Source organism: Paralichthys olivaceus, chromosome 4 (assembly GCF_024713975.1).
Source record: "Paralichthys olivaceus isolate ysfri-2021 chromosome 4, ASM2471397v2, whole genome shotgun sequence".
Classification (NCBI taxonomy): domain Eukaryota; kingdom Metazoa; phylum Chordata; class Actinopteri; order Pleuronectiformes; family Paralichthyidae; genus Paralichthys; species Paralichthys olivaceus.
Genome location: NC_091096.1, coordinates 23,802,855 through 23,823,387, shown reverse-complemented (window position 1 = coordinate 23,823,387; position 20,533 = coordinate 23,802,855). Strand labels below are relative to the sequence as shown.

Sequence of the window (20,533 nt, the reverse complement as noted above, 5' to 3'; positions counted from 1 at the left end):
ACCGCCCTTCAACTCATCTGCATGTCCCCCTGTTTACTTTAATCAAAGGATCTTCACTGCACCTTATACAATGTAAATCAGTCAGTGTCTCTCTGACTGTTTTCTGCTTTTCTTCACTTGACTTTCTGATTTCTTTGTGACATTCTGCTTGTTGTGGCCCATTTCCTCCAAATCATATCACACGGTATAAGTGTCCAGACCATTTTCTAGATAGAATATGAATTAGAGGTGGGCGTCTAGGCGGTACACAGCATTTGGGTCAGTGTCACCAGTATCATGTTAGAAATTCTGTCTGAAAATGCCATATGCCAAACGTCAACCTCGGGTTGTAATGTCCATTAGATTCAGTTCATGTTAATTTGACATGAAAATCAACTTGCAAACTCTGTAAACCTGTTAAAATAGATAGAACATGTAAGCAAACACAAGTGAAGTGGTTGTATGGGGGTGTTGTCTGCAAGTTAGAATTATCTTTGGCAAGTGTGTGAATGTCATTATGAACGTTGAAAAAAACACTTTCCAAATGTTTAATGATTATTAAATTATTAGGCCAATATGAATCACATTTAACTCTTCGATGTATCTCTACAGTTCTCCGCTCGTCTCACAGGTTTGAAAGATGCGTGCAACTGTACAGATTTAACATTTAGTAAAGTATGAGGGAGGAGGAAACAAGGGACCTGCCGGCAAAAAGTGGAGCCAAGATGAAAACTCCCACATGAATGGCATCAGCTTTCCAAAAGGACACTTTCATCAAAATTTCAAATGAACCACTTTTGGAACACGCTCATCATCACTGGTTTTTTTTGTTGGGCATAAAGCATCCGAAACAAAAGGGGAAACAGCTAAAACAGCCTCACGACTGAAATGTCTCAAGCTGGTGAAGTGGAGACTGTCTGACCAGTTTGGAGCTGGAAGTGTCTGCGCAGCAGAAACACACCTCTGCTGCAAAGAAGAGATCTTACATCAGCGTGGAGAAAAAGACACTTTGGGGTGCCATAACAAATAATGCACCTGAACACCAGAAGTGCGATTGATTGCAGCCTGGAGAAAAAGGGGGTGAATCACAGCCCAGCCTGCTGTAAAAATGATGCCTGTTTGATATGGAAGCTATCAGCAGTGACCTCACAGGAGATTGATGTCAAACTCCACTTGATTGTCTTGTTCCGGTGCTGCACGAATGGAAAATTTGCAGTAGCATTTTCCTCATAATCACCATCCCTTATACCCATAGAGCTATTGATCATATTTTTTAGCAGAGGAACTCACAGTTTGAACAGTGCAAAGCTGATTTTCTTTCTTCACACTGACTTTGAAATATCTCTGCTGCTGCTGCAGTGGATGTTATATTCAAAAAGCAATAGAATATGAGTATAACCCCACTTTCCCAAACAAATGAATAACAAGAATAGTGTTTTTACATAATGGCATAAGGTTCTTTGTTCTTGTTCATTTGAACAAAGTGTCATCTCCGTTTTCCACTTCCTTTCCTTTTTTTGTAAAGGTGGTGATCCAAACAGGTTTAATGAAAAGTGTGCTTCGCAAACTTCCGTGTCCTTCATGCTTTTCAGGCTCGATGTTTTTTTCTCACAAAGAAATGACAGAGCTACTTTATCTCTGCCAGGAAACCAGACAGGCAAGACAAATAGATTCCTGCAGCCTGGCTCTCACCCCTGACCAGCCAGGATGAGTTGTCTGTCGTGCTCTTATGAAGAGAACCGGTGGCTATATTCCCACCTGATGGACGCAGGAACCTGACCAGGCTGCACCTTACCTCCCTTATACAGCAACTCTAAACTCTTCTGTGGTTTCCCCCAAAGACCCAGTGCCATCATTACATGTCATGGAGCAGATGTAGCCTCAGAGTAACTCAACCCTTCTTCCAAATTCTGTCTTTCCACCCTGTCATGGCGGTGTTGTCAGATCTTAGGGGATTGATGGGCTGCCGGAAATAAGACTGCACCCTCAGTGAACCGAGCACTAATTATCAATCTGGTGCAATTCCAGGGAGCAGCATGCGACTTATTTGACAGGCCTAACAGCTATTGATGGGAGCTCTACCTTGGCACGGAGCTTAGATGCACCCTTTGGAACAGGACTGGGTCCAGGACAATGATGGAAAAGCAATGTTCAGTGTTCAAGTATCTTTTTTTTTATAATGTGTGACACTGAAAATGGACAAACAAGAATAACTTTTCCAAATAAAAAGGAACATTTGTGAAATGATTCTACGACTGGGTGCAACTACAACGTTGCTGCCTCATTTGTGATTAAATTGCATTTCAGTGCAAGACACAACAAAAACGAGACAGAAAGGAGACATATTTATATATAGTGGCTATGTAATGTACTTGCTGATGAAGGCATTTGAAAACAAAAGGGGGAAATAAAATATTTGCCAAAGACAAGGATAAACCATTCCCCCCCCACGCTGATGCAGCTCTTGGTCTGGTCCATTTATTGGACCTCTGTATTCTAATAGGCTCCACCCTCGACCTCCTCAAACCAGGAAGCAGGACTGATAAAACACACACTATAGCTCAAGCTCAAAAATATAATTAGCAACACAACTGTAAGTGTAAAACAAATGAAACGTAAGTAACAGCAAACCAACAAGCTGCGGTGATGTTTTAAGAGAGTGTAAAAACAAACGTATCTTTTGAATTTGTGTGTTGGTTGTGGTGACATAGGATGAATATGCTCCTATTTGAATTGTTTGGCTGTGGATATGACCATCACATGCTCTCAAAGCATGTTTTGAATTAACTGAACAGTAAAGGTGAGACAATGTTTCATCTTAACATAATTTGAACATGACAGTCACTACCAGGACTGAGAAACCATTTGGACTCCACCAACATCGCAGATCGCACTTGTTTGGATTCTTCAAATGGGAAGGGTTTTTGCCTTTAAGTAGAGACGATGGATCGTTTGGCCACTTTTGAATGTTGACGTATTTGTTCAGGCATGAGTAGGATGTCTTCTGGATGCCTTCTTATACCAGTAATATGCATACATCCTCTTGAGTGTGAGCCAGAAATAGCTCTGTGTCATGGGATTATATATTCCAGTAGGCACAGGAATGATGTGGTGTCTCTATTAAGAAAAAGCAGATGGATGAATGATTTTATTTCAGGACATGCTTTATTGTTAAGGATTTTTGAAGTTTTGGGTTTCCAAAGATTTAGTTTCCCCTCATGATTAGTATTCTGAGTGTAATAATTTTAGCTGAACAACTCTTTTATATAAAACTAACTTAGGGAAAGTCATGTAACTTGCGAGACTCAGAATTAGTTAATATATCTCAAGTTGCAGGAGATATATTAACTAATTAACTAAACAAGTGTATCTGTGATGCCTGCGAATGAGGGCAACTGCATTTCATATTAAATCTAGTATTTATCATCTGAAGCCTTTCTCTATTACTGAAACACAAATGTATGCTTTACACAGTATATCACCTGTATGTCACACAAGTGATCCTGCCGACAATGCCAACTTTGTGGAGGCATTTTCTGTTGAATAAATAACAAAGTCAACAAAGTCAAGTCTTTCTCAGATGTCATTTGGCACCTGCAGATAGACTCATCATGAGATGCGAAAATGAACCAAGTTAAGACGGAACATTAGCGATTTATAATGCCTGGATCTCACAATCACTTCATGTCATTGTGTCGCCCTGTCCTTGGATGTGCAGTGAAGTGCTTGTGCGGCAAGTGTGTCATGCAAAGATTGTAAAGAATACTGTCGGATGAAAAGAGCTTTTACTCTTGAAGGAATAACAAAGAAATGAATTGTATAAAACTTTCTATTACAGTAGCAGAAGATATCACAGATTTCAATATTCTCAATACCGAACACACATTTATCCACCGCACCTGAGGAGAACGTGTGAAAACGGAAATCAACCCCTTATTTCTGCTCCGCTAATGTCTGTTTTCCTCATTTTCTCTCCTGCAGAGTCGGAAACACGCCAACAAAGTTCGGCTGTATTACATGCTACATCCTGTGGATGGAGGCTGCCCTGCCAAGAAGCTCAGAACAGACAATGTAAGTCCTGTGTGAATTCTTCCTCTGACTCTCCATTCTGCCTCTGTGTCTCCCCACAGTCTCAGTAACCACCTGCAAACAGTCACATGTTAGTCAACCGTTGCATCTCATGGGAACTGTCGCTTTTCTAACGAGACACCCTAAGCCCCCACCCCCTCTGTTTCGCAATGGCTGACAGATAAACAGCGGCGGCATATATCTAGACCAATGAACAATGCGACAGTGACGCCGCTGCGGTTGGATGCAAGGGGACGCCAACCTTTCATCAAACACAAAGACACATTGCGGGGTATCCAGCCCTCCCAGCCCTCTGTGTCATGTAAACTGAAAGTACATGACGTGTTTGACAGACACAATTATGTGGCCTGTCATTCCTCATTCGATAAGCTCCTGTGTGTCATGCAGCCTCTACAGCTCGAACCAACTTCTGCTCCTCCTCGTCTCCTTTGGGTGAAAAAACAAGAACATGGTTTTTCACGTCCATGTTGCTTCATGATGTGGAGATGTCACGGAGCATGTGGAGATTTATTGTCGTTGCCACTGTGAAAGGGGTGTCGACTTTCCTTCCGAGTGAGGCTCATGGTGATGGAGGAGAGGCTGCAGTGGAGAGGCTGCAGTGGAGAGGCTGAGGTCCCCTCTGTGTTTACTGTGACTTAGCCAGTTATCAGTCTGGAAATCTGTGTTTCTGAGGTGGATAAAGACAAATCCGGAACACTGCCTCTTTTTCTCTCTGCCTCAACCAGTCCTGCTTTCCTGCTTCTGTGTCACTGTCCCCACCCTGACAACCCATCGCTCTAATTCCCCTGACTGTCTTTTCAGGCTCCTCTCCTGTTTTTCTTGTCAAACAGAACCGCTCATCATATCCATCAGTTTCTACAATTCCCTTTGTACTTGCCTCTCATTATCCTTTTCTTAAATTCCCACTAGTATTCCTTTCCTTTCAGTTCTTCTACTCTCCCATGGTTTTATCTCCTCCTCTTTCCTCTACTTTCTTTTCCTTTCCTATCCTTTAAATTCTTCTACTTTCCTCTATTTTCCTCTGATTTCCTTTCTTTTCCTCTGATTTTCTCTCTTTTGCTTTCCTCTATACTTTTTGCTATCTAACCCATCATGCTCTCTTTGCCTCTTGTGTTATCTCTCCTCAGTGTCCTGCTACATGTCGCTGGTTATCTGAGATTTCCTCAATTCCCTTTCCTTGTTTTTCACTTCTCTCTACTTTGATGATGACTTCACCCTTTACTTCCATTTCCTCTTCCATTTTTTAATTGTTTTCTTCCGTCTCATTTTCACTACTTTTCTTTCCTTCCCTTCCTCTGTTCCGTTTTCTCCTCTTCACTCATTTCATCATCTCCAACATCTCCAACCATTCTCACTCTTTCCTGTCTTTCCCTCCCTGTCATTTTTCCTTGCCTATCTCCTATTTTCATCACTTTTTTCCGCCTCACTACCTCTATCCTTCTGATGTCTTCTTCTTCCATCTCATACATCTCAACCTAAGCTTACTTATTTCCCTCTTGCCCTGCATTTCCTTCTCCTCTCCTCCTTTTCCATTCCTCACAATTCCCCAACAAAAGCTCTTTGTGTGACTGTTTCTTTGATGTGATTTTTTTTTTTTTGCAATCTGCGAGGCGCGGGAGTCTTGTACTCTATCTCCTGTCAGTGTTCTGCTGAAGCTTTTGTCACTCCCACGGAAACCATGGGGATCGCAGAGATGAGTGATGAGACTTCGATGTAGGAGCAGGGACGTCACGGCTCATCATTCTTTCACTGCCTTTTGTGGGTTCCATTACCTTCTTGTCAGCCGACACAGGTACAACATACTGTGTGACCGTTTGATACAGTGTCAGACTGTACTCCTTCCTGTCACCAGCTGGATTTCTGCTATGATGTGTAATCAGAATCAGAATCTGAAGTACTTTATTAATCCCCATAGGGAAATTCAAAATAATAATATTTCATTTAGAATATTTATCAAGATTTGAGGATAAACAAAGAATACCTCAAATGTGGGTCAATGTGTGAGTCTGCGATGACCTTTGTTGCATTGGAGCGGTTTCCCTGTTTTGAGAGAGAAACTATTGTTTGACTGATTTTCAATTAATCTATTCATTCAGTGAAAACCCATAGCTTTAAAGATCTCAGTAACAGACGAGGACATTGTTATCGAGCGACTGGCTCAGGAGTTAGAGTGAGTTGCCCACTAACCAGAGGGTAAGTGGTTCGATCCCCCTGGCTCCTCCAGTACACATGCCAAAGTGTCCTTGGGCAACACACTGAACCCTAAATTGCTTGACAGTATAAAAGCACTATATAAACGTGTATGAATGGGTAAATGTTAGTGGTCAATAAAACTAGAGAAGCACTATATTGATACATATAGTTTATTTATTTCATTCAGTTATTGATGTTGGAGGAGATGCTGATTCTTTACAAAAAGAAGTATAGATCAATATGTGTATAATGACGATACAAATGACTGCTGGTACAAGCTGGTACTTAAAACATTAACGCTCTTACAGAGAATTATCACCAACCTTTCTCTTACGGCTCTCCAGCTTTTTCATCTGAAGCATATAATGAAACATTTAGCAGATAAATAACAACATACTGGTAATTGGTTGACTTGGACTAATGGGCCATATTCAAGTGTCCTTAAACCTAACATTAAGTGAAGGGCGAAAATACATATCATATTGTATCATACATTTATTTGACCTCTTATTTTATTTCCTTTCTTTCCTTAATCAAATCACATAACAAATGAATTGTACATTAAAAAACAGCCATCATCATAACATGATTGTTATTAATTAACATATAGATAAAATGAACCTGTGAAGAGTGACAAGCAAGAATGGTTACTTTATTATGTGCAGCATTGTTTTGATATAAATAGGCAGCATTTTACTATCGTAGCTGGTACATATGTCAACAGAATCTTGATTGGAGTCAAAGTTGCAATGTCTTCCCTCCGACATATGGTGAAAAAATAACATAAAATTGAAATATAAAGTACCAATGCCTTTAAACTTGACATCATATAGCACTTCAGCAAAGGTTCTTATAGCCATTTTCAACCACTGCTGCATTTAAACCCTTAAACGCCACATTGAGTGTTGATAGTAAAAGAGATTCATGCAGTGTGATTCAGAACTTGGCAAAGGGCCCGAGGTGGAAGCAGTTGAACACTATGAATTGTATTTTTTTTTCCCACTGTGGCCTTGACTATTATTCCAGCTGCTCTCAGCATCAAAGCTGTTAGTGTTTTTGTGTACGGCTGTCAGGTGGAATCTGTGTCTGCTTTGTACTGGCTGTGTTAACAGGGACAGTAGGGAAATTGGTTTCAACATGGATCGGGCTGTTTTCTCAGACTCTCTGTCCATACTGCATCACTGAGCAGAAGACTTAACAGGAGAAAGGCCCCTAGTCGAGTTCTCCAGGGGAGTTCATATCAGGTGACCTTGCTGGCTTGTGTCAACTTTAAAAAAAAAAAAAAAGGCCATGGTGTGAGGGGAGGTTGAGCTCAGGGTTTCTGTGCAAGTGTGTGATGTAATGGTCAGAAATGTGCTTCAATTTCTTGTGAGCTAGAATCAATTCTAAATAAAATATGAAGGCACATTTAGGCAAAAGTTGTTTGTTGTTTATTGCTACCTTGTTATCCTGCAGTACAAGGGCCAATAAGTCAGCTGGGTATCCATGGAGACAGGAGTAAAGATACGTTCAGACAGCGATCACAAAATACGCTTCAATACATCTACCTTGAAACAGCAAATATGTATTTTCAACTAATTTACAGTTCACATGAAAAATGCAAGTTGCAAATGTGTTGCTGCTGAACAGCGGGCAGCAAGAAGGCTCTTGATTTGATTCCCGGTTCAGCGGAGGTCGTCATGTGTGGAGTTTACATGTTCTCTGTGTGTATATGTTTTTTCCGGGTATTTCAGCTTCCTCCCACAGTCCAGACATGCAGATCGGGGTTAGGTAAATCGGAGACTTTAAATCATCTGTGTGAATGTTGTTGTAAATGGTTGTTTGTCACTGTATGTCAGCCATGTGATACACTGGCAACCTGTCCAGGGTGTAGACTTTCAGCTCCAGCCCCCTCATGACTTTCAGATGAGGTTTAGATGATGGATGGATGGCACAGGGTGGAGAATGGGGTGGACGAAAGGTCTACAAAACCATAATGGGCTTTATGTTTTTCACAAAAGTAAATGAGCAGTTGTTTATTTGTCGAAGAGACGATAGACAAAACTGTTAACTGACAGTTATAGTTGATGGTGATACATTTCCATAACATAACATATCTAGAATGACACTCAATAAAGTGCATACCTCTGCCAAGGCCCAGCAGTGCCCTTAATGAAACCAGATTTATATTCACAAGATCCAGATTTAAATTTGGAGCTGCACCAAATTGCACACGCTTATGAATATATGTCCTTTAGATGTATTTTTTTAATCAAGGTCTGTGAAATATTCTCTGACGAATCAACAAAACTTTTGAAACATGCCTTATCTCAGTATGTCAAATTAAGTGGATCCTGGATCCACCCCCGCTGAAGTTCTTCCAACCCCTCCACAAAAATAAATAAATCGTTTGAGTAGTTTTTGCACAATGTTTGTCACCCAAATTGTTCTTGATGGTTAATGAAAGCACAAAGAGAAGCTCATCTAATAAGATCCAGTCAGTGACAATAAAGTCTGTGGGTGTCTTCATTCAAACGGCCTGTTGTCTCACAAAAGGATTTTGTAAAGAGGCTTGATTACAAACTCAGATGTGTCTCATATATAAACCTTATTTCTCCCAGAATGAAGTTTAAAGTACACAGAGGTTGACACAGGCCTTCTTTAATAATACATTGAAATGAAAGGCTGGTTTATGCATCCTAGGAGCCACGCATGTAAAAACTAAATGAAACTCGTCAGAGTTATATTTAGTGCAAATGGTACGACTCAAGGATTTTTCTCCAGGCTGTTTTGCATGTTTTATTCCATCCTTAAAACTTAACTTTTGAGTTTTTGGCTGTGACTGAGTGTTAAACAGTAAAAACATCTGTCATTCGGCATCCATCAAACCCAAATTCAGCCACTGGATGTTCCCGTTGACACCTGCTGTTGACAGTGAATATATTGCTTGGAACAAGATGCCATCAACCAGGACAGCAACTGTCAAATCTGCAAATAGAGACACCATCACTTTGAATGCGCATTTCACGAATCAACTGCTGACATCAGCCTGCTAATAGGCACATGCATCCCTGTAGGATGGACACCAAAACATCCCAGCATCTTGGAGCCGGATGCAGAGGAATCTGTCAAGAGACGAGGGCGTGAGAGCCAAGGGAGGAGTCTGCAGCTGATGGAACAGCTCCTCCGAGCCTCCCTGCTGTTGAAATTAAATCAACCTTGGGGTTAATATCAGGTCTGGGAGAAGCAGACGGCTGCTGTTTCGCTGGGAGAAAGGGAGATGGGGGATGGAGAGAGTGTGAGACAGAGAACTGAACGATGCTGCACGCTGCAGCTGCTGCTCAGCTTCCCTCTGACTTCACTGTCTGCAGCTTCTTGATCTATTCTGTGTCATCTCTTATGTAATTGGATCCTGAAGATGAGTTCAGTTTCATATTCAATATTGCACAGGGCGTACATTCATATTTGAAAACACAGTTTATTGTATTTGTGTGATTAGTTGATGCAGCAGAGTCTTTTTTGTGTCTGTACATGTGAGTTGGAGCATTTTTGCAGGTAATGACAAATGTAATTAATGAACGTGTTTTCCTACTTTGATTCAGCATCTTAATCCTTGTTTTGTTCCTGTTAATATGACGGCAGTGACAAATAGAAGTACTGTGACCTTCCCTCAACTTTTCATCGAGCACCAACATCAGGATGTGCATTTAATCAACCTTTATTCCAATTTTCCAAAAAAACATGTGCTGAGAACACATTTGTGTTTCTGTGACTTCAGGGACAAAACTTGCACTCACAAATACATATCAGAAAAGGCAATTTTTTTAGAACGTTCATGTCCCCCAGATGAGGAATACTTGCTGTGATGTATTAAAATCAAACCAGTGGCTCAACTAAAACCTGAACGTTAACATTAATATCCGTCCTGAGAGGTCTAGTGATGTACATCAGTTGTATTCGCGACAACAATGTTTGAGTGTGTGTGAGAGAGAGAGAGAGAGAGAGAGAAACAGAGCCTATGGTCAAGAGCGACTGAATTAATGAATGAATGAATCTGCGGCTATAAAGATGAACTATGCATCTCCACTTCCTCCCACTATCCAGAAATGAAGTTAAAATACCCCAGTACGATAGCTGCCATCTTACCCATGTGGAGCCAGGGTCAGTGCAGTAGTGATTGGGGATCAAGCTACGGTCGTGAGGTCCTGTCCCGCTTGACCAATGAGTTGGTCCCAGTTGTCATTCACTCAATTTTCCCCCACTTTTAATTACATCAAATTACAATTAATGTGATAAAATCTGCCTGAAATAACAGAAACATCTTTGTGGCGGGATTTATGATCTATGCTCCAGCCAGCCACCGGAGATTTAGATGATTTGTCTTCACTTTTGAGGAGCTGCCATGATGGCAGCTCCCATCTTTATATATAGTCTGTGCCCTGCAATGAAGACAGATTTGATCAATTCAATGCAATCATTAAAAACACTGAGACTTGTAAAAACATGTTTTATTCGTTGTGAAACTGGAGCGGGTCAGATGATGTCAGCTGACTAGGTGATTCTTTATACGTGGCCCAAGATGAATTTGTGTTCGTATAGCAAAAAGAAATTGGCCCTATGCATCCCAGACCACCTTAGACTTTAATACTGCATCTGGATGGGGTCTTTGATTTCAATGAGCCTGTGACCGTTCAACAGGACAATCACCAGTGAGGTTCTCAGCCTCTTTTGGTTGATTGCAGGGTTTAAGATTTAGTCGTGTTAAAGTTAAAACTAATATGAAAAGATTTAAACAAACCTCGTTACTGTACACTGTCTTTTTGAAGGAGGGGTATGACATCATCACCAAAGCAGGAGCAGCCTAACACATCGTCTCATCTTTTGTCAAAATGAATCTGTGTTGGCTCCGTGGTCTGACCTTGGGCCCCTGGTAAAAGGGCACATTTGCCTTGATGGACGAGGGCTCCGCTTAAAACTCCACAGATGTGATGCGACCACGCTGCGCTTACAAGGTGGCACCGTCTAAAAATACACTCGGCAGCACCGCCTCCAGAGACTAAGGGAGTGTGTATACGGCCTGGCATGTCCCGGCGTCTGGACCTGGTTGAGCTGATGCCATCTGACAACTGCACACGCTGCTGGTCATGCTAGTCGATGTGATAACCTGCTCCCATGCAGAGGGGGAGGGGCCTGTCAGTCAAGGAGTACGTTCTCAAGGTTCTGTGGTTTGAAGGAGTGTGGTCATGATATGGCATGCTTTGGCTTCAGAGGTGATAACTTGTGCCCCAGTCAGAGCCTGCTGAGCTTAATTACATTGTACATGTCAGTGATAGTTTGTCTCCCAGGTTTGACTATATGACAACAATGAATAAACATAAAGCAGTGTATTGGAGGCTGCAGCTTTTTCATCATCTGGGGTTATGACTCCACGGAGCGGTTTGCAATTTGTTGTTGCTATTGTTATCATTCCGTCCTCTGCTCCAATGTTTAGACAGCTCATTCCTTTTAAGCATTTCTCATGCAAATTGTGAAATATCAGATGTGGACAGCTCTGTGGAAATTGCACAATTCAGCTAAAACCGTCCATGAGCAGTGGACGGTTCCTCGAGACTAAATGGTTCTGGTTGATAACAATTTTGGAAATGCATTTGTGAGATTTATGTATCGTACAAGTGCTGAAATGATGAGTCCGCAGATCGATCAGTAGGCAGAGATGAAGAGGAGGCAAAGTTGCTGCATGAAGTGGATTAGGGTCAGAAATCTTGTGAGTCGAGTACTAACACACAGACTTGATGGAATCTGCAAAGAAATCAAGGAGATAAGATGCTTTAGCACTTTCCTGAGGCTCCTCATGTTTTTAGATTTTCCTCACTATCAAAGCAAGTGATGAAGGTTGTCATTACCTCAATGGTTACACTACAAACAGGAACTAAATCCACAAATGTCTGTCTGGTTGTCTGTATGTGGAACGGAACAGTTCATCAATTCAGTTTCAAACTTGGCACGTGTACTGTTCAGGGCCCAGATAAGTGCAGTGCTGGGTTTGGTGTGATTTGCACACACATATTAATTAATTAATTAATAAACCTTGAAGAAACAGGTGACCAGTGCTCTGAAGCAGTCAGGAGGGGCAGAGCAGTGTGCCTTCAATCTGCTGGTTGAACATGTCTTCCTCTACATCCTCAGATAAACTGCATCAGCGAACGGTAGCTGGCAGCCTGCTGCTAAAATCTGACACAGACATTCATGATTTATAGGATAACTTCCTCTTTGTCTTCAAAGTGAGCGCTATGTTCGTTTTGTTGCTGTAATACTTTCTGTCGAGCAGAGCCTTTATTTTGAAAAGGATCTGAAAATCTTTCATAACAGACATCTGAAATAGTTGTCCTGCCTTGTATGAAAAAATATCAGCAGTTTAGTAAAACATTAAAATGTATATATAAACCACAGTAAGTGAAGAGTAATAAAAGACATTATGTTTTTCAAAAATGGTGACGATGAAATCATCATCTCAGATAAACCATGACCAAAATTTTTTTCTAATTTCTCCCTACAGAGTGTTTATAAGAATCTCTACACACAATGCATGACAGTTTATTGTAGAACTGTTTGAGGACGACTCACTAATGACAAGGAATAATTCTCACACAGCTCTGGAGCATTAACAAAGGACAAGAGAAGAGCCTTCTCCAAACAGGCATATTAAGAACTACAGAAAGGCACTGCACTTGTAGAGTCACATTAACATATTTTTAATTGTGCTAAATTGCTAAAACGTCAACAAATAAAGGCTTAAAAAAAGGCATTAAGTAGTCTTTTCCTACCTGTGGCTGACATTACAACAGCAGGATCAACGAGTGGGCCCTTATGTTGCTGTTGCCGTTTTTAGCAAGCACATTTTTCATTTGCTTCATTTTGCTTTACATAGGAGTTAAATTTTACAGTGAGCTAGGAAAAAAAGAAAAGTAGAAGAACAAGCAGTTCTTCATGAGGCAAAAACTCAGAGATGCACTTTGAAGTACGAGGATGTTGCTGCTGCAGACGGGATTTAAATTACAGGAGGAGCTTGGATTTAATTATAAAATGTGGGGTAATAGCAGACTCCAAGCTCCCTGCACAAAATCGATGCATTTTCCTCAATTTAAGCTACATTTTAAAGAAATACATGTATGAAATGTATAACTATGAGAGTGGGATGTCTGATGAAATCTGTTTTGAGATGCAGCATGAGGTTCATAAAGAAACCAACAAGAAAACAAATATTTGCTGTCAAAATCAGAACTCGCAGAGTCAGGGAGCACGTTTTTCATTTGCCTCTGCATGTTGCACGTAAGGTTTGCTGTACACCCATTTAAACTACGGACGGCTTGTCGAGATGCTACTGTGGAGGCTTCGCACTGCCTCGTCCCTGAGGTTCAGCCCACACCAATATGGTGATGTTAGTCATCATATTTCAGCAGCTCAGAGGGAGAACTTATTCACCCCTATTAATATACAAGTAGGGGTATAGTGCTGGCTACAGAGCATGGTACCGATTGGTGTGGAAAATATCAGGCAACACTCTACATCTCAAGGTTTGACCATAGTGCAAAAAAGCCCGACACAAACAGGTGACTCCAAGTTTTTCACTTTAGCCTTACTGCATGGATCATTATACAAGAGGGTGTATTTGAGAACACATACTGTACGTCTGAGGCAGCTGCCGTCGACTTTCTCTCCAGTTTCTCTGGCCAGCCCATAGTAAAAATAATGAATAATGGCCGAATGAGCCGATGTGTGAATACAGGAGGAGATCGACCAGAGGATTCAGTGCAACTAGGTGGGGGCATTGATGATGTTTCTAAAACGCGACTGAGGAAAAAATTAAAGAATTGAGCAGCAAATCAACACCTGTGGCAATGTGTCGAATATTTTGTCTCAGCAGAGTAAATTATGCCATTTGTGAAAGACAAACTCCAGAGAAAGACCCCATTATGAAGACATTCATATTTGAAAAAGTCCCTAATAGGTTGCAGCCATGTTGGCAGCATTGCAGGATGATTGGTGAAGTGGAGCTTTGAGCTAACATTCTGATGTATAGCACAATTACTGTTAATTAACCAAGACTGTCCTCCAAGAAGAAAGAGAGAGGAGAGAAAATCTGAAAGAACTGCCTGATTGTAATGTTAATCTTAAAGGTTCAGTGTGTAGAATTTAGTGACATCTAGTGGTGGAGTAGCATGTTGCAGCTGATTTCTCCTTACCTCACCCTCCCCTTCCAATGTAAGAGAGTCTGTGGTGGGCTTCAGTTGTCCTAAAAACTCAAAATGTGTTTAATTTGTCCAGTTTGGGCTACTGTAAAAAACAACATTTTAGATTGAACATACTAGTGAAAACATCATTAGCCAGTAGATCCCTTTCACCCTCTTACACACTGAACCTTTAATGCACATACTATTGTTAAGTGAGCACAGAAAGCAGAGAAAGGTTGAAAAAGCGTGGGAGTATGAAAGTGAATGGATTATTTGTTGCATTTTGTTTATTATTTTATATTGAATATAGAATATAAAAAATGTATGGATGGTGTGTGCAGATTCAAAGCTGCCTATGCTTGTGGTCGCCATGGTTGCCCCCCCCCCAATAGAGCCGCACAGCTAGTGCAGCTAATGAGCGGATTAATTGGCACTTGATCTAAATGAGTGAATATATGCTCCATTGAACCTGTCTAATAGCTAAAGAGAACCATCTCAAGGGTTATACCTGAAACTGCCATTTGACAGAACCATTTCTGCCATATAATCCTTCAGGGATAGTTTTTCCACCTGTCTCTGAACAAAGCTTTTTATCTTCACATTATATGTTGCACTTGCTAATCAATGCACAATTAAGTACTTTGTGAAGCAGAAGTAATGTCCTGTTTATATGTTCATGTGTGCAGACTTGTGCAGATGGTTCGCTGGTTCTGGTATTTGCCTGTCAGTTTATCTAACTGCCAGTTTTCATTAAATCAGGCCCACGGCCGAGCCAGTGGTTCCTGGTGGAGAGAGGGAGCAGTTGCGCTGGACGTCGCACAGGTGTCCCACACCGCCTTGACTGAACAAGAAGTGACTGCAGTCTTATGCTTCATTGCCTCGACCTCCTCCTTGAGCGATATCCAACAGATTGCACACTTGCCGCTTGCACACATATTCGTATGGCAAGTACACACATTTATTATAGCATGTGCATATGCACATTAAATGTGCAGTATGGCCAGGGAGCAACACAAGAAGAAAGAAGAGCCTCTGGTGGTTTAAGTTCAAAGACAGATCGCATGCAGATGGCCCAAACTCTGCTCTGTTGGAGGACTAAAAAACTGATGACACAGAGTTTATTTATCGTTCTGTGGGAGTATGTGGTCATACTGTAGAAACTACTTTTACATGCAAAATGCATTTATCTCAACACATAGGATAAAACTTTTAAAAAATGTCGATACCGATACAGCAGATAAAATGAATAGGTAAAATAAACAAACATTTCTGCAGATGCTAGATTAATTGAATGCATAAAATTAGAAAGACATTGTTAATAATTATTCATACAGTCGGGTCTACAGATGGCCATTCTGTGCAGAAGATGTCCAGCCATGCATTGTAGAATATATTACTCACACATGCCCTTAAATGATGAACAGAATGTGTACATTAGCATATTTGCATTAGCACTTATTCACTACATTTTTACAGCAGACGGGGGTCCCACATGTACAGACCCATACTGTGCTGTCCGTCTCGTGTGTCTCTGTTTCTAATCTTAAACCATGGCTCCAGATTATGTAAAATACAAACAAATGCAAGTACAGTTATTGGGAATAAGAACAGAAAAAGGGAAATCAGATCTTTGATTTAAATCTTTCTAATCATTTGCTTTCTTATTCAGTCATCACAAACTAATTACCCATGCTACAGCTGAGGCTCGTGGGATATTCTATAGTGCTGTGATTAGGTTCCAGTTCACACATCAGATGAGGTCCTCTCCTCCTGCTTGCTCTGTGCAGTTCAGTGCAGCATTAGGCCACATGTTTCCGCCTGAGCCAAACCCAACCTGAAACACATTTAATGTCTCTCACTGACTGTGTAACTGAGTTTGTGTTTCCCTGGCATGCAATTGTTGGTACCAAGGTAGCTGGTTGCCTGTTTACCCCATATACTGCATGAAGATAAATGACAAATCTCAGCTTCTCCCCACCAGCCAGAAATGAAACTAAAATATCCTACATATGAACGCTGCCATCTTCCACATTTGCGCAAAAAGAAATTGGGTGATGAAGCCATGTTAGCAAGGTCATGATTGACCAATCATGGGTCTGTCTCAGCTGCCAATCATGACTATTCTCTCTGTTGTTATATCATCAAAAAAATAATTAAAACCAAACTTACCAGAAAAAAGAACATTTGAACAAACATCAGTGTGAAGAGTACTACCTAAAATAACAGAAACCATCTGTGAGAAAAATGTACTTCATTAGCATGGTCCCTGTCGCATCCGCTAACATGAAGTAGGTGGGATTTATTACTTCAACTGAAGCGCTTTGTCATCACTTTTTGTGGAGCTGTCATGTTGTCCATCTTTATACAGTCTATGGTTTACCCTGACCACTGCACCATTTGCATCGAAGGCAATAGGTATATTGTGAGACAACCAAACCTGAACATAATTTATACCTTTGAACCCAGCATCTCTTTATTCTCCATCATCATGTCCAAATGTCATATTTTTCCTAAAATGATTTCCTAAGGAAGATAAGCGAGGCACATAGTTTGGATGAATGTCTAACTCTGAGGTGAAATGCAATAATTTGTATTCTTGCTGGATATTTGCAGTTGCCTAGTGATGCAGTTATAATCAAAACGTTGCTATTGCCCTGTTTGTTGACTCTGGGTTCATCAGTTATTCAGTGTGCGCTGGCTTTCAGGACTACTAACATCTCAGTATGTTGACAGAAACAGTTACGGGCATCTCATCTTGTTGGTTTTAATCTTCATGATGATCTCTTCCAAGCTTAATGGTTACTAATGTATTTTAAGTGCAGCTGTCTTCATCATCTCATAGTGTAGATTTGTTCTTAAGATATAACAACACTCCAACACACCCAACAAGACAAAGGTCTTCACTGAGATCGATTGGGCCTCAGGTCATTACTCACTTGTTCTGCAGCATTTCAACCTTTTGAGTTTTCATGAAATTAAAAGTTTGTTCTGAACTCTCATTTATACTTGTTTTATTTGTGCAACCACAGCTGCTCAATGCTGCTATTTTAGCGACTTTTTGTAAAGAGAAAAACAATTGACGTACTATGAGCAATTTAAAGAAGAGCAGCTATACTGTATATCACTTAAAGCCTTCACATAGAGTATAGCACACAATGCTGGATATAAACGCACCCAGAGTGTTACATATTATTTCCCTAAGAACTGCAGTGTCAATCTTCTGCTGTTTGAAAAATGAACTGAGGATAGAATGATGCCTCCATGTCACCCTAACTGTATTTTGCAGAACCCTGCAGTGTAGAGCCGCGACATCACTCTTCCATTTTTTTTTTCTTCCAAAAGCGCTTCCACATTTTAAATGTCCTCTGGGCTTCTTTGCAAAGAGTCATAAGGATGAATGCGAATTGTGAGAGACGTGGGCTATTATTCCAAAGCAAGGGCCCAGATTGAGCGAAAAAGCCCTCACCTCGCAGAAAGCAGAGGCCAGCGGAATGAAGACAGCAGGCCAGAGGTTCAGTGCGTATCCGAGGGTAATGAAGCGTTTCAAAAAGGAACCTCCAAAAAAGATCCAAACAATTGCTGAGAGAAAGAAAGAGACATATCCAGCTGACAAACGTTCACCTTGGTTAGGCTGGAACTGCTTTCAATACACACTACACTGTGCTGCATGTCTCCCTGTCTAAAGTTAGAATAGTCCAATTTTAATATTCTGCAATCACCAACTCTCACAGGGCACTTCAAAAAACGTCTGTGAGATTGAAGAGCTGGATGAGCATGTTTAGGATCAAAGGATTTGCTCAAATCTCGAATCAGATTCAAAAACGCATCAGACAAAAAACTGTTTAAAAGGAAATTTTATAATTCAATGACAATGCAGTTTTGCGCAGTAAAAGTAAACCATCTGAAAAGTGCTTCTAGCAGCATTGGGGTTTGGTTCTTAATTTTACGATTATTTTCTGTGATTTAAACAACAGTGCTTTCCGAACCTTGTAGCCCAGGATGAGAAGATTCCTGGAGTTTGATGTGTTGCTTTCAATGATTGCTTATCAATCCCAGATGATCTCTGGCCTATTTTTTTCATTTTATATGCCTCATCATCAAGGTGAGGAGTGACTCCAACAATGGAAAACCAATTTGGACAGATATGTCAGCTTTATATGGTTCATAAAAAGCGCTGAGCAAGCAACCATCACAGCTGTACGTTTTGCTGAGTTGCTGTTATCAGAATATCCTCAGAGTCCCTCAGAAGGGTCATCCACAGCGTGATCCTGCTGTTCACAATTATGTTACACTGTGGAAGCTGAGATAAAGGTGTGCATGGAAAGTTTAACCTTGTGAAAAGACAAAGAGAAGTCGGCAAATGGGCCGCATGCAAGAAAAGTTTTGCAATTTCTCTTTTTTTTTCCACAAGGCTTTGTTCTATCATTGTCCCAACACACATGCAGTAAACTCTTGAAACTGCCCTAATACATATGTTGCATGTCCGACCGTGGTGGATGTGAGCTTAGAATCCGTCACACCAGCATTAAAAAAGAACAAACACGTACTGTATAGTCAATTCATTGTAATTTATTTCACAAGGCCAAAGTTGATCTGTGAGTTAGGCAAACTAACACCTGCGTAGACTTGAGGGAATGAAAAATATATTGTAGCATTTTAGTTGTACTGCACCATCCACTTGTTATTTTTATTACAGATTATAAACATCTCCACAAATGATGAATGATTTGATTGAGACCCCATAGGGGGCCGGCTGTGGCTGAGTGGGTAGAGCAGTTACCCTCCAACCAGAAGGTCAACAACTGGAATCCCAGCCCATGCCGAAGTGTCATCGGGCAAGATGCTGAACCCCCCCCCCCAAAAAAAATGCCCCCTCATAGATGTGAATGTTGAATGCAACTAAATGTAAGCCACTTTAGAAAACAGCATCAGCTGAATGACAAGTAATGTTAAGTCAGTGCTATATAATTACTCTATATTGCATGTGGGCAAGTCTGATTCAGTGTGTCTGTCAAGTAAAACAAAGAATGATGCTTTCATCTAGACGTGTCAGTGAGATCTTATGTGATCTGAGATTATTAAGCATTAATCCATCCATTACAGTTTACTGACTGACTCCCTTATTCAACCCCACTGTATGTGTTGTAGCTATATGTGTGCACTGTTTAGTGCAACTCAGGCAAAACTTGTTCAAATGACCGCTCATGTCTGATTGCTCTTGTCATTCAATGTCACGACATTTCAAGATCATACCTGATCATTTGCAGTCTGGTTTATAAAAAAGTATATGTGTTAGTGTTTGGACATGAAGGAAAAAAAAACATTTTGCTTCAACAATGCATGATTAAACTGTGAGGTGGTTGATTGGGTGTGACTGGCATAGAGAAAGAACATGAGAAGACATTTCATTATAGACAAACTTACACAGGTCTGGAAAAATTGGTGATGGCTACAGGTCCAAAAAAATTCATGTTGGTCATTATGTTGTTTCCATGCAGGCCCAAAGCTGTGGAGGGAAAAAATGTAGAATGTGTAAAGCAACCTTAACTGTGTGCAAAGAGAGAAACTGATTTGGATCATCTCCCTTCTGACATACTTTCTAGTAAAGTCCAGGCAGGGTTTGTTCTCTGTCCCTGTTTGTACCTTTTGCCGTTCAATGTGAAGGTTGCTTTGTTTTGTGTGTGGCTGAAGCAGCAGTAGTAACCACTGTGTCAGCCCAGCTTAGCGCTCCCATGAATGCTCCGCTTGGCAGCAATAGACTGCATTGTCCGCCAGTGTGTTGGGAGCTGGTCCTTTTTTTCCCCTTTTTTTTTGTAGGGATGCCCTTGCACTCGGCTGTCCTATTTCTCCTGTGTGTGCCTTAGGGGGGATGCGGCGATGAGTAGTGAGTGTTCCCTGACCTCCAGATTTAGCCCAGGCATCATATGGTGCTAAATTAGGTCAAGATCAAGCCAATCCAGGCCAGACTATATGCAGCCCAAAGCTACTACCTCAAGAAAAGGTGCATCTTAGTGAGCGCAGCTCAAGAAAGAAGATGTCGTATCGTATATGGAGTCTGTGGA

At 41.0% G+C, this 20,533-nt stretch overlaps 1 protein-coding gene across 3 annotated transcripts in view; it reads left to right on the top strand.

Annotated features, from left to right (window-relative positions):
• zmat4a (zinc finger, matrin-type 4a) overlaps positions 1-20,533 on the top strand; it is a 135,567-nt gene that overhangs the window by 42,056 nt on the left and 72,978 nt on the right. For all 3 annotated transcript variants that reach the window (XM_020093573.2, XM_020093570.2, XM_020093572.2), the window contains exon 3: positions 3,961-4,050. In XM_020093573.2, coding sequence (XP_019949132.1) covers positions 3,961-4,050 — 90 coding nt within the window. The remainder of the gene's footprint in view (positions 1-3,960; positions 4,051-20,533) is intronic.